The 24,771-nt window shown below is 47.0% G+C and overlaps 1 protein-coding gene and 1 non-coding gene across 6 annotated transcripts; both read right to left on the reverse strand.

The window, feature by feature from the left end:
* Window positions 1-167: 167 nt before the first annotated feature.
* Window positions 168-24,726, reverse strand: NCAPD2 (non-SMC condensin I complex subunit D2). Of its 5 annotated transcripts, none has more exons than XM_057702383.1 (32): window positions 24,026-24,726; window positions 23,018-23,167; window positions 16,992-17,067; window positions 16,659-16,717; window positions 15,999-16,180; window positions 15,544-15,686; window positions 13,701-13,828; window positions 13,505-13,628; window positions 13,176-13,323; window positions 11,998-12,195; window positions 11,532-11,666; window positions 11,348-11,435; window positions 11,070-11,250; window positions 9,614-9,738; window positions 8,843-9,082; window positions 8,370-8,544; window positions 7,741-7,825; window positions 5,994-6,127; window positions 5,531-5,663; window positions 5,355-5,439; window positions 5,111-5,278; window positions 4,649-4,821; window positions 3,831-3,942; window positions 3,633-3,756; window positions 3,395-3,550; window positions 2,875-3,052; window positions 2,696-2,790; window positions 2,113-2,193; window positions 1,777-1,960; window positions 971-1,097; window positions 707-862; window positions 168-496 (listed from the first exon to the last, which is right to left on the reverse strand). In XM_057702383.1, the coding sequence occupies exons 2-32, from the start codon at window positions 23,142-23,144 to the stop codon at window positions 411-413; spliced, it is 4,206 nt and encodes a 1,401-aa protein (XP_057558366.1). In that variant the 5' UTR covers window positions 23,145-23,167; window positions 24,026-24,726; the 3' UTR covers window positions 168-410. The 5 variants fall into 5 exon arrangements, with proteins under 5 accessions (XP_057558366.1, XP_057558364.1, XP_057558363.1 ...); XM_057702381.1 differs by having other exon boundaries at window positions 23,958-24,726; XM_057702380.1 differs by having other exon boundaries at window positions 23,945-24,726.
* LOC130834245 (small nucleolar RNA U85) lies at window positions 16,257-16,585 on the reverse strand. Its single transcript, XR_009048629.1, has one exon. It is a non-coding gene; the product is annotated as a small nucleolar RNA U85 (small nucleolar RNA).
* Window positions 24,727-24,771: the final 45 nt, after the last annotated feature.

Raw genomic sequence — 24,771 nt, forward strand, 5'->3', positions numbered from 1 at the left:
TCGAGGGAAAGATGAAGCACTGAGGGGGCATTGAAACTGAGCAGACGTGGGGACAGGCCCCAGACTCCTGGGCTCACCTTCTCCTTCTGGATCAATAACCCTCTATCTGCTGCCTGCCTCTGGGCTAACAAGAAAGATGAAACAAAGACAAGCTTAGGAAAAACCTGTAAAAGTATATAAAGATATTTATTCATTAGAAAACAAGGAAACTGGCAAACATATATTTCAAGGAAAGCAGATCAACTGTTCAGTTAGGCTAGTTTGAGAATAAAGCTGCATGTTATATAAAGACCATTTATGCATTAAAAAAACAAGGAGACAGGCAAACAAGTATTTTACAAAGGGGATGGAATTCAAGGTCACTCCACAAGACACCTGCACAGCAGGGTAGGGAATGGGCAAGGCTGCCCCTAGGACCTGTGCCTGCGAGCAGATGCTCGGCGGATGGGGGTGGTTTTCTTGGGTGTCTCGTCTTCTGTCATCTCTGCTGACAGTTCTATTCAAAGAATTGGGGGAAAAAGAAAAAGCTGAGTCACAAAGACGGTGAAGCATAGGTCTCAGAACAAATGGGACAGTCCCAGAACACACTGCACAGGGAGGAAGGTGACCTCGGGGGTGGGGGCTACGCAGCAGGACCCCATCAAAGCCAGCCTCCCCCCAGCTGTGCTTTTCCTGGGCCGGGTCTGGAAGGGAGGGAGCACCTTACCTTCCTCACTGGACTCATCACTTGAGAAGGTAACTCTGAGTTTCTTTCTCGAAACTTGCTGCCAGGTGTTTGGATGCCGAAAGGTACTATGGCGGTGCTCAGGTGTGACAAAGTCATTGTCTGACGCTGCAGAAGCCATACGCTGGTGTCTAGAGACTAGAAAAGGCAGAAGCATGAGTCTAGACAGAAAAAAAAAAAAAAAAAGACCCTCTGTCTGAGAGGAGGGCCCTGCCTGGTCTCTCCTGAGAGGGGCTGCGCACGTACCAGCGGGTTGTTTCTTGGCTGATGGGGCTCTCTGGCTACTCCCTTGGCCAATCTCAAGTTCCTCTATTGCGTCCAAACCTCTAGTGTGACAGGCCCGAAGCTTCTGCTCAAATTCATCTATTACAGTCTGGAGGGAAAAAGAGATTAAAAGCAGGCCTGGAAATATAGTTGTTTCATGACTAAAAAGAAACAAGTCCGTGAAAAGACATGGAGGAACCTTAAATGCATATCACTAAATGAAAGAACCCAGCTGAGAAGAACACATACTGTGTGGTTCCAATGATATGACATCCTGCGAAAGGTGAAGCTGTAGCGACGGGAAAAGGATCAGTGGTTGCCAGGGCTGTGGGGAGGTGGGGTTAACAGGGGAGCAGAGGATACTCGGGGCAGGGAGTCTACTCTGAACACCACATAGCAGTGGGCACAGGTACATTCGTGGGAACCCTCAGCGGGCACATCACCGAGAGCGAACCTTCCTGGAAGCTGCGCTCTTTGGGCAATGGTGATGTGTCAAGACAGGTTCACTGATGTCCTGCTCTAGCCTCTGGCGGGGGACGTGGGAACCTGCAGAGGCTGTGCCTGCATGCAGGCAGGGAGCACATGGGGGAACTCTACTCAATTTTGCTTTGAACCTGAAACTGCCCTGAATAAAGTCAAAAGAAAGAAAAGAAACAAAGAATCAGGAACTGGAGACAGATCTCAGGTCACTCTGGTTACTTGGTTGCAATCAGCTGGGGTTAAGTCAGAAGCCTCAGAACACTGTGCAAGAAGGGCACAGCAGCTGGAATGCAGGAGGGGCTGCTCACCTTGCCCTCAGGCTTGGCTCCACGCCGCAACTTGCCCACAACTGACAGAAAGGTGCCGAAGACGGACTCGTCTGACAGTTTATCTCCAAAGCAGTCAAAGTTGTCCAGCATCTTGCGGAGGCCCCGCTCTGTGAGGGGCAGCTGCGACACGCAGTAGGCCAAGTCCCGGTACTGCCGCTCGGTTCTGCGGGTGGGAAGGACCGCTTTGTGAGGAACCAAAAGACCCAGGAGGGAGAGGCCTCCTTCCTCATCAGCCTCCCACAGCCCTGGGGATGCCCCGGGGGTGGGGGGCACTCTCCCTCTCAGCACAAAGAACCCTCAAGGAAGGCAGCCTACTGGGCCGTGCGGAACCGCTGACACAGCTTCTCCACCAGGCTCTCGGTCTGCTTGTCCTTGGTGATGTAGGAGAGGAGCTGCCTGCAGGAGGGGAGATGCAGAAGTGCCATCTTTGGGGGCAGCTCCAAACCCACTCACCTCCGGCACCAGCCCCGTGCCCTCCCCAGCACCAGCTTCCTGTCATCCTCCTGCCTTCGTAGCAGGCTCTTCTCTGCCGTGGCCCATGCCCAGGCCTGTCCCTCCTGCCCTCTCCCACACCTCAAGGAAGGGTCCACCCCACCCTCCCGAGGAATTTTCTCTGTGACTGAAAATTTCTAACAAAAGCAGCTGCCATCCAGTGAGTACTATGTATGTGCTTACCACTGTGTGAGGACTTTTACCTTATTGAATCTTTTCAAGAACTAATAAGGGGCAAGTATTTCTGGCCTCATTTTACACAGGAGGAACAGGCACAGAGAGGTGGTTATTGCTGAAGTCCACATGGCTAAAGAGTAGCAGCACAGCCAGAAATCACATATGGGTTTGTCTGATTCCTCAGCCTGCTCTACAGTGGAAAATGTGCCTCAAGGCCCAGGGAACTTACTTCATGATGGTGTGGAAAGGCTCCTCCTCCACTCCTCCCTCAGGGGCTGACAGGCGGCTGATGATATCTGGAAGGAGGTTATAGACTGCGTTGCCCTGAAAAAGAGAGTCATGTCAAAGAGACGAGGTGACCTGCATGCTCCTGCAGCAGCAAGCCCTAAGCTGCCCCCTGCCTCTCACCTTGTGGGAGAGCTCATTGAAGAAGTTCTTGGCCAGGGCAGCAACCTGAGGGGCAGGGTCGATGAGCAGCACGGCCATCTCGCTCACCTGCCCCTTCACCTTCACCATGTCCTTCAGGATCAGGTGGGTCATCACCAGCCCGGCTGTTTTCCGTACTTGCTGAGCAGGGTCCCGGAGGCTAGGAATGCAATCTTGAGTCATCAGGACCAAGACCATGGGCTACACCTGATGCTGGCAGGGAGGCCCTCAGTAGGAATGTATGGCCTCTTCTTCTAGTGCCATTTTAGAGGCAGTTAGAGGCTATCTAGAGTGGAAAGCTGGGTTTGGGGAAAGAGGCCAAGCCTGTCACCAAGGCTTTAGACAAGAGGCATCAATCCCTTAAGGGGCCACACTCAGCCAGGGCCTGCACAGATGTTCAAGGGAATGCTAAACCCCAGGGGACACAGTTCTGGGGATCTCACACTGACTTCACCACAGCCTCCAGGCTGGTGGGGATGGCGGACGTGTGAGGGTCTCTCACCGAGCATACAGATGAGGTGTCCAGGGGTCCACCAGGTTGGGGAAGCGGATGGCCAGATCCCCAGTAGCAATCATGAGGTTAGATCGAACGATGGGGAGTGAGGACTTTTCTAGCATGGTGAACAGAAGACGAAGCTGGGAGTCACAAAAAGTGGCGCTAGAGGCAAAGACAGAATCATCAGGGACACCATACCATCCCCCATCCTCCTGGAGCAGGTGATACCCACCCCAAGGCCTACCTGATCATGCAGAACTTGCCGAGGGCAAGTGAAGCAGCTGCAGAGAGCTCTGGGTTGCTATAGAGACCAGGGTTGTTGCAGACTTTAAGTAGAAGTGGAACAAAGGCAGCCAGTGTCTGTTTGCCTGGTGGAGGAACAACTCCAGGTTTGGGACAGGCCACCTAGCCAGGGAGAGGCTCACTCAGCAATCCTTCTCACCATCCAGCAGCTCCAGCTCACAGATGCCTCGGATGAGTTCCGCCTCAGTGTCATCAGCCGTAGCCCCGACCAGCCCCATCTCCTCCTCCATGGTGGCCTCAGAGCTTGGATTCTGACGGGAAAGCAGTCAGGGACCATGGTGAGCAGACAATTTTGATTCCAGCCTACCCTTCATTTCGTACGAATGGATCTGGGGAAAAGCAAATTCTGCAAAACCATTCACAGGCTTGTCACATGTATCTAAAGAGGAAGGATTCTTTTGAGTTAAATAGGAAAAGAATTAGGTCCCCTACGTTTGCGTTTAAGTTACCAAAGCATCCCACATCTCTTCTGAATTGATCCTCATAGGAGCATATAACTTCCTGTACACAGTAAAACAGATGGAGCCTGCCAGACAATGGTTCAAGGTCACAGAGAAAGTCAGACTTGATCTCACTGCTTGCAGGAACTCTGTGTCTCACCTGTCTGCCAGACATCATTGCCTCTAGTGGCAAGAACACAAGGTCCCATCAGGTGCCAGGCCCAGTCACCAAGGTTGCCGGAAAGGCAGTGGGGGCGCGCAGACTCTAACAAACACTGCCTCAGGCACAGCCTGTGTTTTATGCCAAGGTCCCTAACTCGATGCTCTTCCTGGGTGATCCCTCTTTGTTCTCACTAATCGTTTCCAGAGTAGTAGCAGCAAGGAGGCAGTCTCCATCAGCTCATTTAACAGGAGAGAAGCAGAGATCCCCAGAAGGATATGTGAAGGACCCAAGGGCCGGAAGCAAATCTGGAAAACACCTGGGACACGAACCCAAACGCCCAGGGGCGCCCTTCACCTTCTCCTTTGGGTTTTTCGTCTTATGCTCCTGTTCTTCCCGAAGAACTCGGCGCCGAGAGAGCTCTCCACTCACTGCCTGCTCCAGATGCACCAGCTGCTGCAGAGCCACGTCCCCGGCCAAGGACAGCAGGTTCATCAACAGGAAAGTGGGCAGCACGGTGGTGTCCTCTGCTGGACGGGGAGCAGGAAGGCAAGGAGAAAAAGACAGTCAAGTCTCACAGGCCCCCGGGCTGTTTTTACTGATGGCTCCCTTGCTCACGTGCTCTGCACCCCAGTGGAGAAGCAAGAGGTGGGAGTGGAGGGCATGGTAGCAGTGACTGGCATGGGATGAGTGACAAAAAGGGACAGGGTGGGCTGAGGGGGTCCGGGGTTGTTGAGGACGTGGTGGTGTCAGTGGCTTCTGGCCGGCAGCAGAAGCTGCCTGGGGCCCCTGGGCTCACCGACCCTCTTGCTTACTTACTCGGGGCCTCCTGGGGGGCGCTCTTTTCCCCCAGCTTTTCTAGGGCCTGCTTTGCACAGCCCTGCAACATCTGGGCACAGATCGCCTCAGGGCCCTCTGCCAGCTGGTAAATAAGGGTCACTGCCGCCTCTTTAAATGGGATCCAGAGTGGGTCTGGGTGGACAACGCCTGTGCAGGAGAAGGGAGAAGTTGCCACTGCAGACAGAGGACCCATTTCTGCCCAAGGCCCTTCATGGTAGCTCACCTTTTGTGACTATCTCCCGCAGTCGCTCAAATAAGCAGTGTTCCTGAGGCAGCCGGAAGGGAGGCTGACGTTTGCCCAGAGAAGGCTGTCAACAGCAGGGCAGACAATGTGGGTGGGTGGATGGTGGACAGGAGGACGCCCACTCTCCTGAGTTTGGACATCACCACCCCACATACCTTCCTCCTGTCAGAGATGCTGGTGATGGCACGGCACACCTGTTGGGCCAACCTGTAGTCCTGTGGAAGCTTCTCCTCCAGCCCTATGCTCACCAGTGTGTCTAAGTTGCTTCCCACGATTTCTGGTTTTCCTCTAGAAGAAAGCCATAGGGTTAAAGCTGCTCACGGACAGCCCCTCTGCGGGGAGGACAACACCAAGGGGGTTAGGAACCAGCACCCAACTCGGGCCTTTGAGAGCCCTGGAGCGCTACAGAGAGGCTCTGGCATAGGGCTTGCCCCGCGGCATCCCTCTTGCTCTGCTGACCCCACCATTTCTGCTGGCTGGGGGTAGACTGGTATGGTCGCTGTTTTATTCTCCGTTTAGGTGGCTGGGCCTGACTGCTATTACTGAAGTAGTCAAGAGAGAACCTAAAGGAACCTTCCCTTCCTCTCATCCGCCTGCCTGTCTGGATCTGAGCCTCACCGTGCCATCATCCCCAGAAGCATGACAGAGGAACAGCGCTCCAGAGGTGAGCAGGGCACCTTCTCGGTTGCCTGCTCCCACAGCACTTGGATCACTGGTGGTTTCAACTCATCCTTCTGCACAAACTCACAAAGCTGAAGAGAGAAGAAAAAGGGCTCAGGCCCCAAAATAACAATCCCCCTGATGCTTGGTCCACCTCCTCTGAAGAGAATACTGAAGTGGGTAAAGGCAATGTTTAAGAGCAGGAGAGGAAGGAGGAGCTCAGAATGTAGAGCAGGGGTCCAGGGAGGCACTTCCATCTCTGCTACTTTTCTACTCTCATGGCCTCAAAACTACACTTATTAAGATGACATACTGAAACTGATCTCATTGAGTTTGTGTGGATCTATAGTTTGGACTATATTCTGGAGATTTCTAGTAGGTTTTCTTGTTGTTAGCACAAACTCAACAGGTCTGAAATGGACGTCATCATCCTTTCTTGCCTTTTCATTTTGCCAACGGCACCAACACCAACAGCCACATATGCTTCAAACTTCAGAGTCACCTAATTTTTTGTATATCAGTCACTTAGTCCGACCTATTCTTCCTTTTAAAATGTATCTTCCATTAAAGTACAATTCTACAGATTTTCCTCCCGCCCCCAAAGTCTAGACCCCTGTCACTGCACACCTACAGCAGCCTACATGGACAGCACCCTGTCCCTAGCCTCTGCTCCAAGCAACCTGGATGCTGTGGTCTCCCCAGATGTCTATTCAACATGCCACAGCTCTGCTCGCCATGTAGAAATAGCTCTCCTTTGCCTACTGCATGGGCTTCTGGCCAGTAGCTACCCTAGGAGATCTCAGGCCAGGTGCCATCAGCAGGCTCTCCTTTTCCACAGCGAGGAGGAAATGTGGCCGGTGCTGGTGCTCCTCCCAGTGGACACTGGTGGTCAGCACCACCTCTGCCTTTGTCCCATAACCCAAACCCTTCAAAGCAGCTCTACCTCACTAGAATGCTGGTTTCCCTGGCTGACAAGGTTCAAGTCCTCGACTCTTGAAAGGCATCCAGGGATCGTCCCAATTTAGTTCCAACCCACATTTCCAGCTTTACTGTCTCCTCCAGATAACAATTTTGAGCCAGAACACAATCGCTTTCACTCTACAAAATAGGCAGTGCTCCTTCTTGCCTTTCTGTGTGAAATGTTTTCCCTCCTTTCTTTAATTCTCTAAATCCTACTCATCAAGACCCAAATTAAGTCCTGCCGCCCTCAGGAAGCTTTTCCCTCGAGTATTCCACCTCACTGCTCTTTCCCACACTACTCGTCAACATAACATACCAGGTTAAGAGTATGTTTTCTGGAACTCTTATGCCTGAGTTTGAATCTCAAACTTTGTCACTAAGCAGCTGAAATTAGCTAAGTTCCTTTATCTCTCTGTGCCTCAGATTTCTCATTATAAAATGCAAATAACAGTATTACCTCCTAGGGCTATTGTGAGGATTAAACAAGTGAACATTAGCAAAGTGCTAAAAACAGTGCCTGGCATAGCGTGTTATTATTATTATATTACTATTGCTATCATAACCATTACCTGTGCCACTTAACAATCTGCCGCATTGCTTTATAAATGTCTTGGGTTTTGGGCTGCTGACTAGACTTGAAAGCGAATAATCTTAGACTTCTTTGTGGGGCTAAGTAAGTTGCTGAACACACAGTAATCACTCACTAATACCTGCTGAATGAGTTTGTCGAAGTGAGGAGACTTACAATTTCCTCGAGACACTCAATGGTCCCAACTGAGGCATCCACTAGCAGCAAAGAGAGATTGTGAATCAAAGTCTGGGCATTGGCTCTGTGGGAACAGCAGAGATCAGGGGTCATTACATGACCAAGAAGCTGAACCTGGCAAACAGGTTATTAGGCAATCCCCCCACAGTGTCAGATAATAAATAACTGCTGTAGACTCACAGATTAGAGAACAAATCAGCGGCCACCAGTGGGGAGAGGCAAGGGGGAAGGGGCGCTATAAGGGTAGGAGATTAAGAGGTACAAACTATTATGTATAAAATAAGCTACAAGCACATGGGTAATGTTTTATAACCATAAATGGAGTACAACCTTTAAAAATAGTGACTTACTCTATTGCACACTTATATAATATTGTACACATCAACTATACTTCCATAAAATGAAGATAAAAACAAACCAAATAACTGCTCAGAATGGGTTTCACCGGAAGTTCAGCCCCACCCTAAGCCCGTTACAGACCTACTGCCTCTGGATCTAGAATGCCCCTAGAAGGATGCCCACTCCCCCACCTTCCTTCAGGAGACTAGACACATCCTGTGAGAAGGTGACTTCAGAAAAGTTAGCTAAGACAAACGTAGCTCATCTACCTGGCGGAGTCCCCCTTAGGTTTGAGGTAAAGCTGGCGGTAGGCGTTCAGCACAGCTTCCCGGACACCAGGCTCCTTCGACCAGATGAGAGGCAGCATGCGGCGCACCCCGAACAGGGCCTGGGGTACCCCAAATTGGAACACCATCACAAAGAATTCAATCACCTCCTGTACCACTGAGAGGACAGACACAAATGTCACCTATCTGCTTGGCAAAACTCCTCCAATACTTAAAAGACAGAACGTTTCTTAATGTAGTCACATGCGAGCCGAGGCCTTCCTCGTTTTCCCTGAGGATGCCAATCCCCTAAATGCCCCGTGAAATACTATATGCATACTCCACAGGGCGACACAAAGCAAACAGAAGAAAGAATCCAGGCCTTTCAAAGGAGCAAAGAGACATTAGTAAAATATGGACAAGACTGGTTCTTCCAACTCCAGGACCCAGTCCTTGCAGAGGAGACGCTGGTGTACCTGTAGTTGTGTGTTCATACATCATCTTGCTGATGATGCCAATGGCCTCTGTGATCTTCAGAGAGAAGCTGTAGGCGTCCTGCAGATACTGCACAAGCATCTCCTGCTTCACTAGCTCATCATTTTCCCTGCATTTCTCCGGCTCTGACATACTGGGCTTGTCTTTACAGCCAGTCTCTCCTGGGCCCAAGTTCTCCGCAGTCCCCTGGGGATTCTTCTCCTGGGTGGGAGCTGCTGGGCCTAGAGTTAGAGAATTACAGGATGGTTTTGCTTCAAGGGTATATGGGGAAACCCAACAGCTCTAAACACAGCTGAATATTTGTTTCTACAATAGGAAAGTTTTTTTGGGGGGACAGGAGGGGGGTTGTTTTTGTTTTTTTTTGCCACGCCACGTGGCTTGCGAAATGTTAGTTCCCTGATCAAGGATCGAACCCGTGCCCCATGCAATGGAAATGTGGAGTCCTAACCACTGGACTGCCAGGGAATTCCCAACAGGAAAGTATACATTTAGAATTTATTCTAAAATATGTTGGTTCGTTTCTCAAAAAGATTCCTTGAGTCCTCTATGGTTTGGAAATGCCCTTTCACACCCTGTGACTAAATCACAGGCCTGTGGGCTGCTTCCATTCCAGGGCAGAAGCACCACTAACTCCCCTCTGGCCTCTTTCAGCACCAGGTTGTCGGCCACGCCAGTGTCTGACATAAAATAAATGGTCCATAAATACAGCTGAAGTGTCTTGTTTGCTGAGTGAAGAAGGAAAAGGAATTTACCTTTGAACACAGTTCCTAAGAGATTCAGGAACCTGGTCTCCTCTGACTCCTCTGGGTCCATATGACAGAAGGGTTCAGACTCCCGGAAGTGGCCTAGGGCTTCTCGAGTGAGAATGATGGCCTGCCTGACAGAACATCACCTGTCACCAATTCGGCACCCACAAGAGTATCACTGCAGCCTTGTGTCAGGGAGCCTACCTCATGATTCCATCGAAAACCTAGACCTACTGATAGAGAATTCTGTCACTAGTATAAAAAGGGGGGGAAAAATGAAGATGCGTTTGACTGTGGGACTATACATTACCTCCAGAAGGAGGCTCCAGAACGACTAGTGTTGCCGCCCCACGGGAAGGGAACTGAGTGGCTGGAGAGCAGGTGTGGAAGGGATTTTTCATGGCACATTCTTGTTCTAATTTTAAATATTGTACCATGTGAATATATTGTCTAATTTCAAAAAAGTAGATTCCTGCTTAAAAAACAAAACAAAAACTGTGCCATTAAACTGTTAAAAAGTTATGTTGTAACACATTGGAAGCCAGAACCCCAGCTATTAAGAACTTCACCCAGCATTGACTGCCAAGGATTGCTGAAGGAGGAGGTGACATCTTTAACATGAGAAGAAGCCTTTTCCTAACTCAGCACTAGTGTGCTTGGAGGCAGAGCAGTTTCCCTTTAGGCTTCATCAAAGAGAGACACCAGAGGGGCGTGGTGAGTTACAGAGCCAGCTAGCCACCTTCTCGTCAGCCTTTTTTGAACAGGTAAGAAGTAAACTAATAACCTGTGGTTGAGGTTTAAGAATACCTGTGGACAGCTATAAGGCTTTTGTTGCCAAGCTGCTCTCAAGTTCTAGTCACAAAAATCTTTTCTCTAAGATCAGGGTTCATACTAGGTTGATTTAAAGATTAAGGCAGGATTGAGCAAGTTTGTTATTATTTATCAGCTCACAGATTTTGGAATTAGAAAGCTATTAGAGATCTTATGATCTAATCAATTATTTCTAAATAAATAATGAAACTGAGGCCCAGAAAGCTTAAGCAACTTACTTTACAGAACTAGAATTATACTTACAGCTTGCCTTCTTCAAATGAAGCAGGACTTTGGTCATATTTAATTATAACCCTATTTATATTTAGTAGTTTCTCTTTAAACATTTGTAAAAGTAGAAAAGCATGCTTAATTGTAGACTTTGCCTTTGGCCACAAATCTGGTGTTCATACTATTACTGCAATGAAAACACCTACTATCATCTGGTGACAGCATACCTGAAGTGCAGTTCATTTAAAAGAATATATTATTAAAGAATGTATGTGTGTGTATAATGGAGTCACTTTTCTGTACAGCAGAAATTAGCACAACACTGTAAATCAACTATACTTCAAAAACAAAAAATACTGTCTCTCAAAGGTTAACTCTAAACCTAACAGAGCATGAGAGAATAGCGCATTCTTTCACATACTTGTAACTAGCTTTGGCTAGCAACCGACGGATGCGTCCTTCCACCTCTTCGACGGTCTCTGTCTCGGCAACTTCCTCAGGCATCCCCTCTCCTTCCTGGGGCAGCTTCAGCAGCTGCTGCAGGGTAGCCTTCAACTCTGGCAGCATGGCTTCCCACTCCTCCCCTGGGTCCAGCACTGCGGCTGAATGAGAAAGTCTCACTTAGACTCTTGCACTGAGTTTCCGGCTGCAGGGAGAAGGATGTCTGGGGTGAGAACTGCCCCCATAGCAACTACTCACAAGCAGCAGCAGCTCGCCTCTGGGCCCTCATCTCTCGTAATTTCTGGGTTTCCTTTTGCAGTGGTCCAGCAAGATCAGTATCACTAAGCTACCAAGGTAAAATGAACATCAGGGTCACTAAGTCATTGAATTTCACCCGTTTCCATTTAATTTCTTCTCTTTTGGGTGGACCCAGACTGCTTACCTTGCAGGAAAAGGGATTATTGGCGAGAAAACTGGCCAGTAGCTGGATGGCATTTTTACAAACCAGCACCGACTTGTCTGCCAGACGCCCCACTGCTAAGGCCACCACTGCCTGGAAACGGGTCAGGGGCAGAGCCTATGTGGGACAGGAAGAGAGGATCAGATCCTGCCCCTCATCTTCCATTCTGCTTAAGATGATTGTGAGCTAGCCACTCATTCTAAGAAAACTGTTCTACGGGATGTGAACAGTTTAGGAGTACTATTTGTAGTGGTTAAGACATACTGTAGTCCTTAAATGGAGTCTGGAATTCTTGTCCTTGATCGAGGAAGACAATTACTGGTAGTAAAATCCTGAATTCTAGACTCTTCTTTGACATAGCTACTTTTCTTTGACCCTGGATTCCTCTTTTCTTCGGCCTGTACATAGAGGGGTACCGTGTATCTTTATTGTGTCAAAGGCCACTCACCTTCTGCTGGACGATTCGAGTAAAGAGTTGCAAAACACGGCTCCTCACAAAGGAGTTGACGTCATGGCCGTGGGCTTGCAAGGTGTCCAAGAACTGGTCTCGGGTGTCTCGGGCGGCCGCCTCCAGCTGATCCCCACTCAGAACCTGCAGCACCATCTCCGCCATGGCCGCCAGCACGGCATTGCGCATCATGTGATTCTGAGAGGGAAAGGAGGCTGGTATGAGCATCTGCACCCCCATACTGACTGTCCTTTCCTTAAACTCTTGTGCTCCTCCAGACACAAAGAAGCAGTAAGGCCTTTAGGCAAGGTTAAGGTTGCTTTTCTTAGCTCTGACTTTTTCTGATCAACTGCCCAGCAGGTATTCACTCCCAAGGTCAATGGAAAAAGCTGAATCCCAGAGGGCCTTGTCTGCTTAGAGGAGGATGTAGGGACAAAATAAACAAGAGCCCAGAGCAATCCTTCCCCATAAGGCTCACCCAGGTAACCATGGTGGCAGCTGAATATGAAGTCACATCCATCCACCAACACGTTTGAAAAACATTAAATACTACCTTTCATCTCAGACCTCAAAGCCTGGATCCTTACTAATAAACACTGCCTTTCCTGCACACTTCCCTTCCCACATCTTACTGACAGAGAAGCAGAAATCAACCCTAATGCTGCCCAAGTCCACTGCAGAATCTGGAGAATAGTGTTTGGGGTTTTTGCCAGGCCAAGACCCCAAGAATGGAGTCTTGCATAAAAAGTTATAGTATATGAGATGAACGAGAAGATTGTCTTTGTTCTTGACATTCACCAAGGACTGCCAGCAACAATTAGGGAAGCAGCCAGGTTAACACTGAGGGATAAGAGAGAAGACGTGTGGATCTGAGAACCAGGTGGCAGAAAGGGGCTTCATCCTGAGGAACGGATGGGACCACAGCTGAGTCACTCTCACTAGACTTAAGCTGTGGAACTGTCATCTCCCTGACCAGACCTGGATGAAACCAGCGTGATACTGAAGTAGGATTAATAAGTGCCTCTTTAATTCAATAAACTTCATCTGCTTCTCATAGGAAGGAACTGCCACAGTAATTAGTGCAGACAGCTTGACTTCATGTGAAAGTTACCTTCTTAAGAAACAGCCATGGACTTAAAACCCCTAGAAAAACCTGAGATCCCTAAGAGACCACCTACCTCTCCATCCAGATGATCTAGCAAAACGCACATGCTGGACATCAGGATGGCCGGGACACGCTCTGCTAATTCTGTCAGAAAGGCAGCGAAGCCCTTTGCCCCTGAAGGGTCCCGACTCAGCTCCTGGGGACACTTCTGTCCAATCTCTCTACACAGGGGAATAAATACAGCCACAGCAGTACAACTTAATTACTCAGGTCCCAGCAAGGGAAGGTAAAGCTGGTATCTAATATCTGAAGGAAACTAGTATTACACAGAGAATCGATTTCCAATCTTTAGCTTCTCCCCGAGGGAAATGAGAATTAGAAACTTAGAGAAGGAAGAGGCACCTTACAATCTCTCCTACTATGCTCTTCATTCCATAATCAGTTGCCCACAGACTCACAGCTGCCACCAGTATGGGCGCTAGGTGTTCAAAGTGCTGCAGCATCTGGATGATCTTCACAGTGGCGCCTGTGGAAATACCATCCATGAGAAATCGCAGCCAAAATGAAGAGGGTGGGGCAAAGTGGAGGGCTAACTCACTCAGCATGTGGTTGTAACGTGTCAAGGCGACACCAAGCAGGCATGTTATGGCTTCCCGGGTGGGGCGGTTCTTCTGGTGACTAATGGTGGGGTTCTCCAGGAGGCGGTAGCAGCAGCCAGTAACCAGACTGAGAAAGGAAGAGTTGAGATGATGACATCAGCTGTCTGGACTCAATTATATTGGTCTTGCCTCACTTATTCTATCTCTGCTGCCCCAGGCAGGGTCTTCTAGTTTTCTTTATTCTATTACCTTCACATCAAGTTGCTATGCTTTGGTGACCCCCAGATAGGTACTTCCTCCTTCCAGATTACCAACTGTCAGCCAGTTATGTCTACACAGAAGCTGAATATATGATAAAAGACAGGACAAAATCACTGATGACTTCTCATTGTTAAATGGCCAACTCAGTCCTCATCTTAGTTGACTTTTCAGCTACATCAGACATGGCTGCTCACTTTGTTCTCCTTGAAACATGCCTCATTTGGCACCAAGAGGCCAGACTCCCTTCTCAGTTTCCTCAGCTGGTTCCTCCTTCTCATCTCACCCTCCTGATGCTGCAGTGCCCCAAGGTACAGGTCTTGGATTTCTGCTCTCTTCTAGCTATGCTTACTGATTTAGTGATCTCATGGCTACAAGTACCATTTCTATAAATACATTATATTCCCAAATGTGTGCTCTAGTCAGATCTCTCTCCTGTCCTCCTCTAGCTCTGTATATTCCACATCCGAATCTGACATTGTTTGGATGTCTAATAGGGACCTCCAACTTTCTATGTCCAAAGCATTACTTCTACTGTTCCCCCAAACACGCTCCCACAGCCTTCCCCATTATTTCAGTTACTGGCAGCTCCATTCTTTCAAATGCTCAGGCCAAAACCCTGGGTGTCACCCTCAACCACGCCCTCCCTTAAACCTCACACGCATGTCAGCTCATCCTGTAGACTCTCCTTAAAGAACAAATACAGACTACATCCACTTCTCCCCATCTCCATCGCCCTCTTGGGTCTAAGCTACTGTCATCTCTTGCCCAAGTTACCACCACAGCCCCCTAACTGGTCTCCTACTTTCCTCCTTTCCCTTCAGAGTCTATTTCAACACAACAGCCAGGACGACCTTGTTAAAGGCAAGCCAGACCACCTCAACCTCACTGCTCTGCTCAGAATCCTGATTGGCCCCATCTCACTGAGAAAATGCCAAAGTCACCGCGATGGCCTATGAGAACCTGCAGTTGGCTCCCCACTGCCCCAGCCTCACAGCCTACCCCTTGCCCTGTCTCAGCTGCCAGCTCTGGCCTCAGAGCTATCACTTGTACGTGTTCAACACACTCCCTCCTTTGTCCTTGCTATTTCCTGCCCTTGCCCTAGCTCGCCCTCCAGATGCCCTCATGGCTCTCATTGCCTCCTTGAGGGCTTTGCTCAAATGTCACCATCTCAAAGAGGTCTTGCTAGAACCACTGATAAAAATTACAACCTTTTCCCATCAAACTTCCCATCCCCTCCACTATTTTTCTCCACAGTAATAAACCATAAGACATACTACATATTTTACTTATTTAACAAATTGTCTTCTGATCTAAAATATAAAGTCTAAGAGGGCAGAAACGCTGGTTGTCAGTGCCTTTAATGATATCAGCCATGCACTTTAATGCATGGGCATTAATGGCAAGAAATTCAAAGCAGTTTCTAACCTTCGTTATCTACTTCCTAACAACTCAATGTAACAGGTATACTTCTATGTATTACAGACAGAAGTAAGGCATGAAATGAAACATTTGAAAAGCATATCTAGCAACAGAGCCTTCATTCCTCACAGCCAGTAGCACCTGTGGCAATCAACTACCCACCTGACAAACTCCTCTTCGATTACTGAGTGGTTCCACAGGTGACAGATGTCCAACTGGAGCAGCTGTGTTAACAGCTGAAGAACTGGCTGTCTCTCTTCTTCCCAGTCAAAGCCATGGGTTGCCTTGGCCCGGGGTTTCCTACCCTAAAAAAGGATATATTTAGGAAAAAATAAGGAAGCAAAAAGGATCACCATCTGCTAGTCTGAGTGCCCAAACTATCCAGCCTTGAGACAAGGTAGAAGGTAAGACAGAAGTATTACAAGTTCCAAAATATAAAAGAGCTGCTTGTCAGTGAAAGACACATTGGGATACTTTTGAGTACCTCCTCATAAACCTTAAACAAGGCCAAAGGGAAGAAAGGGGAAGGATTCTCAGAATCACTGAATTCCATCTTTCCCACCAATTCCTATCTCCCTTGCCCCTATCTCCCCAGTGAGCCAGGAATACCAAATTACCTTCCCGCCAAGGTCCAGGTCCATGAGATGTGTCTGGCTGGTCATGGTCTCAAAGGATTCCAAGAGGCGTATCAGAGCATAGCAGTTCATCTTGAGGGCATTCAGGTGGGCGCTTCTATCTGACACGCTCAAAGTTGCATCATCCAAGATGGCAGGAAGTTCCTGGGAGTGGCGGGATACCACTGCGAGGGGCAGCATCTAGAGTCAGTTTCTTTCACTTTCATCATACGACCCAACTTCAAAACCCCCAGCACTTGCAGCCATCAGATTACCAAAGATCTGTGTTTCATCTCTCAGTGGCCACAAAACAAGCTAATTCCTTTGGGACCCCTGACCCTGATATCCCGAACATGCCCTATGCCTACTCTCTCACTCCAGTTGCCCCAATTTCTCTCTGGCAACGGGAAGAACTGCCTCTACTGAAGAGAGGCAGTTCAAGAGCAGGAAGAATTTATTGTTGGTCTGCCCTTACAGTGAACACACATAACTCTGTATTGCCCACCAAGATTACAGACCTTAATAGGTCAGAGGTCCCCGGGCTTAGCCAAACCAACTGAATCACCACAGCCTTGATATCATCATGTGGCTGATAAAATGCAAGAAACAGTAAACAAACAGCAACACACACCTTCCATCCCCTACCCCCTGACCCATAAACACCTTTTATCAGGAATTCCAGAGTATCTTCCTTGAGGCCAGGGTCTATACTTCGAAAGTGACTAAGGGAAAGAAAGTGTGGGGGGTGAGACAGGAACTTACAGAGCCCAACCTAACAGATCAGACTGAACCCGAGGACTCTAATGCTTAAAAATACACGTGAAATTGCTCAACTGAATAAATACGGTGGCAAGCTGGGGAAATGCTCATGAATAGAAATATCATCACCCAGAACCAGTTATCAGTGAACTATAATTTGGAACTTCAGGACTACATGCAAACTTAGGGCAACAGCCACCAGTTCTTTTTAAAGTACCAGAGGAATACTTTACTTACTGCAGAATGCTATAGATGGTATCAAAATGCTCCAGCATAGCCAGGGGCCCCTGAGCTCGAAAGGCAGCCTGAAATGCTATAAAGATGAAAGAAACTAATCAATACAAAGGGGAGAGGCTTTTTTGGTAAGTTCTTTTCACAGCAGAAAATGGAGTTAATTGCTTTTATTGGTAGAATCACAAAAGTAGACAGCTCATTTCAATGTAACCTATTATTTTTTTAAATTAATTAATTAATTTATTTATTCATTTTTATTTTTGGCTGCGTTGGGTCTTCATTGCTGCACGTGGGCTCTCTCTAGTTGCGGAGAGTTGGGGCTATTCTTTGTTGCGGTGCATAGGCTTCTCATTGTGGTGGCTTCTTTTGTTGCAAAGCATGGCTCTAGGTGCACGGGCTTCAGTAGTTGTGATGCATGGGCTTAGTTGCTCCACAGCATGTGGAATCTTCCCAGACCAGGGCTCAAACCCATGTCCCCTGCATTGGCAGGCAGATTCTTAACCACTGCACCACCTGGGAAGTCCCAATGTGACCTATTTTAATAATATCTGACACTTTGTCCTGTTTTACAATAAAGCCTTACTTGAAGTTTTTTTAAAATACTATTTATTTTATTAAACTTCGACCATTGAATACATACCCTTTAAAAAAAATTTATCTATTTACTTTATTTAATTATTTATTTGGCTGCACCAGGTCTTCGTTGTGGCACACAGGATCTTCATTGTGGTATGTGGGATCTTCAATTGCAGCATGTGAACTCTCAGTTGTGACATGTGGGATCTAGTTCCCTGACTAGGCATCGAACCTGGGCTACCTGTATTGGGAGCGTGAAGTCTTAGCCACTGGACCACCAGGGAAGTCCCCTTACTTGAGTTTTATGACCATATCTATGAGCTAGATGAAGCAAATAGTACTATGACTATTTTATGGGAAAAGAAATTCAATGTCAACATAGTTATGTGACTTGTCCAACTCAGTAATGAAAACAAACTCAAGATCTTTTTTTAAAATTTTGAAACTACAAGAGTAGCAAAACAGTACAGAGATTCTGAATTTTTCACCCAGATGTTAATATCTTATATAACCACAGTACAAGGATCTATTCTAAGTCAGTAAATGAACATTAATTCAATGCTATTAACTAATCTACAGCCTTATTTGAATTTTGCCAGCTGTTCTATTTTTGTCCTTTTCCCAGACCAGAAGCCAACCTAGGATACCACAATGCATTTAGTTGCCATACCTCCTTAGACTCCTTCAATCTTTGTCTTTCATGATCTTAACACCTGAAGTGTGTTTGCCAGCTATTCTGCAGAATGTTCCTCACTCTGGGTCTGTCTGCTATTTTCTCATAATTAGACTGAGGTCATGCACTTTTGGCTAGATCACTGAGAAAGGGAGGTTGGGTCCTTCCAATGCATGATACCCAGAAGTACATGATGTCAATGTCTTATTCCTGGTGACGTTAACTTTGTTTGCCAGCTATCTCCACTGCAAAGTTACTGTTTTCTCCTTTGCAACTAGTAAGTATCTTGTGGGGAGATACTTTGAAATTATGCAAATATCATGTTTCTCACCACATTCTGCCCACTAACTTAAGCATCTATGGCAGATTCTTGCCTGCCATAATTATTACTTTTACTAAATGGTGATTTGTCTACTTCCATCATGCCTTTTTATACTTACTAATGGGAATGCCACTATCAGGATAAGCTGTCACTTTCCCTTCATTTTTGCATTCAATTATGTTTATATCGGAAAGGGCTCATGGATGTTTCTTTTATCCTGTGTTTTAATCCATTCCTATTACTATTTATTTTGTTGCTCAGACTACCCCATACTTCACCACTAGGAGCTCCTTCAACTTGGCCTGTGTCTCTGACATGCTCCCTTCACTCTTGTTCTCTTATTTCTTATACCACCAGATGTTCCAGGCTCTTGCACCTTCCCTAGCTCAGTCCTGGAATTAATCAAATAAGCTTTGTACATTAGTTAATGGCATCTTCCTTGATTTATGATGAGGTAACATCTTGAAAAACCCACTGCAAGTTGAAGACATTGTAAAGTCAAATACACCTAACATACTGAATATCACAGCTTAGCCTAGCCTACCTTAAACGTGCTCAGAACACTTACATTAGCCTACAGTTGGGCAAAATCATCTAACACAAAGCCTCTTTTATAATAAAGTATTGAATATTTCTTGTAATTTATTGACTACTACACTGAAAGTGAAAAGCAGAATGGCTATCTGGGTACAGGATTGCTCTAAGTTTATGGGTTGTTTACTCTTGTGATCATGTGGCTGCCTGGGAGCTGCTCTCACTGCTGCTGCCAGCATCAAGGGAAAGTATCCTACTATACATTGCTAACCCAGGAAGAACTAAAAATTCAACATTTGAAACGTGGTTTCTACTGAATGCATATCACTTTTGCATCATCATAAAGCTGAAATATCACAAGCTGAACCATCATAAGTTGAGGGACGTATGTACTTGCATTACATTTTGAAATCTCAGCTTTCCCCACCCTTCCCCGGCTGCAGTTCCCCTCTCTCTGATTATTCCCATTCAGCATATATACATGTAATGTTGCCCATCTTAAAAAAAAAAAGTCCTCCCTGGACTCTGCCTTCCCCTCTAGCTACATCCTATTTCTCTGCTACTCCTTAAAGCAAAACAACCAGAAAGGGTTATCTAAACTCACCATTTCTAAGCTCTCTCCTCCCATTTTCTCATATATTCCAATCAGGCTTTTGATCCCATAGTGTTCATCTCGGAAACAGTGTTCAACAAGGTTACCAGCAATCGCCACACTGCTAGGTCCGGCAATTAAATGCGCAGCTGATGTTTCCTTTCCCTTTTGAAATTTCTCTTAATTTAGCATCTTTGCTCACTTTTTGCCTCAATGACTAGTCCTTAGTTTCTTCTACTGGTTCTTTCTTATCTTCCCAGCCTCTACACCTTAGCCTGTCTTAGGTCTTATGTCTCGAGACTGCTTTTCTGCACCATCAATACTCACTCCAATCTCATGGCTTTAGATACCCTCTATATACTGAATATGAAATCCCAAATGTGTATTGTTGGCTGGCGCCTCTCCCCTGAATTCCACGATCACATAACCAACAGTCTAAATCTCCTTCTCTCATATTCTACCGCATCTCAGTAAATAACAGCTCCATTCTTCTAGTTGCTCAAGTCAAAAAGCCTTATAATCATCCTCGATTCTTCCTTCTCTAACCCTGTAAATCCAGTCCAGTCCATCAACAATCCTGTTGGCCCTGCTTTCAAAATTTACAGTGAATCTAATCATTTATGATCACCTCCACTGCTATCACCCCAGAAGCTACCTGGTATGATTTTATCAGCCTCTTAATTAGTCCCCTACTTCTCCCCTTGCCCCTTACAGTCTCTGCTCAACACAGCAGATATACCTTTAAAATGTCAGACGATGTCACTGCTGTGCTCAAAACCCAATGGCTTTCAAGCTCACTCTCTCTGAAGCTAAAGTCTTTACCATGACCCACAACACCCTAGATCAGTGCTTCTCCAACTTAGATGTACATCCGAATTACCTGGGCATCTTCTTAAGAAATGGACTTTCTGATTCAGTAGTTTGGGGATGAATCTTCATCCTGCACTTCTAATAAGCTCCTAAATCATGATACTAATGCTCCTGGTCTGAAGACCACACATTGAGGAGCAAGGCTCTAGAATAATCTGTACCACTTCCCACCTGACCTCTTTTTTCCTAGCGTACTCCCCTCCAACCACATTGACACCTCCCCACCTCAGGGCCTCAGCACTGGCTCTCCTGTCTGCTTACAATGCCCTTCTTTGAGAACCTGCATAGTTAACTCCCTCACTTGTAAGGTCTCTGCTCAAATGCCACCTATCAGCAAGCCTTCTCTGATCATCCAACATAAAATGCCAGTCCATACTGTAATCTTTTTTCTTAATTAAATTAATTAATTCATAAAATTTAGGGGGGGCTGCCTTGGATCTTTGTTGCTGCACATGGGCTTTCTCTAGTTGTGGTGAGTGGGGGCTATTCTTTGTTGCAGTGTGTGCGCTTCTCATTGCAGTGGCTTCTCTTGTGAGGCACGGGCTCTAGGCATGCAGGCTTCAGTAGTTGTGGCATGTGGCCTCAGTAGTTGTGGCTTGTGGGCTCTAGCGCACATGCTCAGTAGTTGTGGCGCATGGGCTTAGTTGCTCCGCGGCATGTGGGATCATCCCAGACCCGTGTCTCTTGCATTGGCAGGCGGACTCTTAACCACTGTGCCACCAGGGAAGCCCCTGTAATCTTTTTATCTTGCTTTATTTTTCTCCTTGGCATTTACAACCATCTGACATACTCCATATTTATTTATTAGTTGTCGAAAGCCTTGAGAGAAAGAACTTTGTCACCTTGTCTGCGTTATTTACTATTGTATCCCCAGTGCCTAGAACACTGCCTGACACATAGCATAACATCAGTAAATACTCGAACAAATTAAATGATCTGATCTTGTATATTTACAGTAGAAGTTGTACTTATGGTTCTAAATACCAAAAGCAATGCAATTGTTATAATAAAAAGGACTCTTAAAGGGAGCAAGCATCCATGTAAAAAAAAGTGATGCAAAATAACGACTGGAAAGCAGCGTGCTACAGCATGCAGCTGTGCCGCTGGTGCCGCAGAGCCACGCAGCACAGAGAGAACAGTCTCTCTGTGGCACTGTCGGCTGGCCACCCACCAGTCAACTCCACACTCTGCCCTCTTCTTTGCTTACCACATGGTGATAGGTTCAGATTTAAGGAAGCTCCTAGGTAAGGATCTTGATCAATTTAGCCAATCGGGGTAATTCCATTTCCCTTAGTAGTAGTTAGGGAAGCAGGCACACGATCTAATTCTGGCTAAGTCTGTTATAAGGCTTCTGGTAGTTTTAAAATAAGAAAGAAGAAAAAGCACAAGATAGAAAAACCCCTTTTTCTAACTCTGCACGTCAGAGCAAGGAGCTGTCATCTGGCAACAATGATGGGAAGGCCAAGAAGAGAAAAGCTGGAGTTATATTATCAAGCTGCTTGATAATTAATGAACCCTACTTGTTGTAGAAGATAATAAACAAAGTAGATTATTATTCAGATGAGGAAACCAAAGCACAGAGAGAATAAGTAACTACCCAAGGTCAGAGCAGTGGAACCAGGATTCAAATCCAGGCAGCCTGGCTCCACAGACTTAATCTCTACTCTCTCTAACTCTCCAAAGCAACTGAATAGATAACAAGACACTTCCAAGAAGTACAGTGACATTATGGATGGGGTCTTGTGGATAATGTATGAATTGTTTTTGGTCACCTACAGGTTTCAATGGGTAACTGCACTGTGCGTATATTGTACTGTGTTGCAAATGTGCACATATGCTTTTTTCCATTATTGCACACTCTTGGAAATGTGATCTAGACTCTAAAAAAGTATTACCTGAAACAGGTCAGGTCAAGTCCCAGACGTTCTAGGAGCTATCTTCTCCTACAACTCTTAAAACCACCAGGACTTTATTTTGGCATAAGGTAAGAAGTAAAGATCTCGGACTTCCCTGGGGTTCCAGTGGTTAAGACTTCGCCTTCCAATGCAGAGGGTGAGGGTTCAATCCCTGGTCTGGGAGCTAAGATCCCACATGTCTTGTGGCCAAAAAACCAAAATATAAAACAAGCAATATTGTAATAAATTCAATAAAGACTTTTAAAAATAATCCACATCAAAAAACAAAAAATCTTGAAAAAAAAAAAAAGAAGTACAGATCTAAAATAAAATTCTCCCCAAAGACTAATGTATACACTAAGACTGTTTATTGAATAATCTAGCAAAGGTGGTCAGTGAACGTACTCTTCGTGTAACTCAACGCTAGGGAGAAAACAGTAAGGAATAGAAAAGACATGTTCCTTGCCCCCATGGAGCTTAGTGGTGCAGAGGAACAGATAGACAACATAATCACATGTGGGTGGTTGTTTTGAAGTGCTAGGCACAGTAGCAGCTATGGAGTCTTACCTTTAAGGTGTGATGGAAGATGTCTGATGGACAGTACCTCTTGCACCACATACTGATTCACCCCTCCACTTTTCAACAACTCCTCTGGGGATAAGGGCAGATGGAACTCGCACAGTTGGGGAGACATCTTTCTCCCAATGGCTCACAGGGCTGGAAGCCAAACAGCAAACAAGTCACGGTCTATACCTAAGGCTGTCTTTTTAATCTGGCTCTATTATTCCCCTCCTCCAATACATAACACTTTTTAGTTTTACATCAAGCTAATAACATTATCTTAGGGGGTGTGAGATTAACCCCGGACTAAAATCTAATTCTAGTTGTGACTCTGACTCTTGGCCATATCACTTAACCCCCTGGGCCCCATCTGAAAAACAGGATTACTGATCTCATTACTTTACAAAATTGCTCTCAGGATCAAATGAGTTAAGGGGTATTAAAGTATTTAAAGAACTGTAAAGTGGCAGATCAATGCATTAAATTAGCATTGTTATTTCTGTTTTCATGGGCAAAACTTCTTAAGTATATAGAGAATGTCTCATCTGAGGTCAGAACAGTGACCCAGTACGGGCTAACTGATTTCCTGTCTCCTGAATGAGAGAACATTAACATTTACTATTTGTTTACTCTGTGCCAGGTTCTGTTAGGCTATCTGAACATCATATCTGATATACGGTCTCCAAATGACAATCTCATGCAGTGCACAGTATTGATAATATACCTCAATTTATAGATGAGGAAGTTGAGACTTAAGAAAGGTTAAGCGATTTGCCCAAATTCCACTGCGGATCTATGAAACCTACTGTTTCTACCACGCTGTACCACAAGGACACACCCACTAGACCTCCCAGCCTAATACCGCGTCCTACTGCCGGATGCCAGATTTTCCCGGCCTCTCCTTCCCCGCTCCCCGCGAACACCACACCTTACAAGAGAACTTCACCCGCGGTTCCTCCAACTCGGCTCGTGGGGCTGAAATGAGGGAAAAACCACGGAGGGCACAACACGCACCAATCTGTGACGCAGCACTCCCGCGGGCAGAGTAACTGGCCAATACCCACCAAGCCGAGGCAAAAACCCGCCTCTGAGCCCAGGGCTGCGCGGGCAAAGCCGCAAGAGTGCAGTTCAAAACTCAACGGCCGAAAGGGGGCCAATCGCGACGCTCGCTGCAGAGACCGGCCAGTCAGAGCGCAGGAGCCCGAAAGCCCGAGGAGGGCGGGGCCTGGATTCTGGCTCGCACCCGGCTCCTGCCCCACAGGGGCCTCCTTCGCTGCGGCGGGTGGAGCGGAGGCCCTGGCGGTGCCTGCTGGAGGTACCACGCTCCTAGTTGGGCAGTGGCCGTGCCCCGGGACAGTGACCCACTCAGTCACCCCCCAGGACAGGAAGCAAGTTCAGGCCCGCAGTCAGAAGGCTAAGGCTCTAGTCCAGGCTCCGCCATCTCCTCTGCCATGTGACGTCCAACAGGTCACTTCACTCCCTCAGCCTCGGGTTTCCTCTCCAGCCGAATAGGGGGAATAAAAACGGCTACAGCGCAAAACAGCTGTGGGGCACAGAGAAAGAAAGCTCTGGGTTCCAGGTTCTGGACCTTCATCTCCGTCAGTTGAGGGACACCCAAGGAATCAGGAATGGGTGAATTTTCTTAAAATTCAGTTTTGGGGTGCCCTAAACACGAAGACGAGACCCTCAGTTCTCCTTGCGCTCCAAAACGTCCGGCGGGCAGACCGGAAGGGCCTCGGCGGGGCGGGGCGGGGCGTCTA

Source organism: Hippopotamus amphibius, chromosome 12 (assembly GCF_030028045.1).
Source record: "Hippopotamus amphibius kiboko isolate mHipAmp2 chromosome 12, mHipAmp2.hap2, whole genome shotgun sequence".
In the NCBI taxonomy this organism is placed as follows: Eukaryota; Metazoa; Chordata; class Mammalia; order Artiodactyla; family Hippopotamidae; genus Hippopotamus; species Hippopotamus amphibius.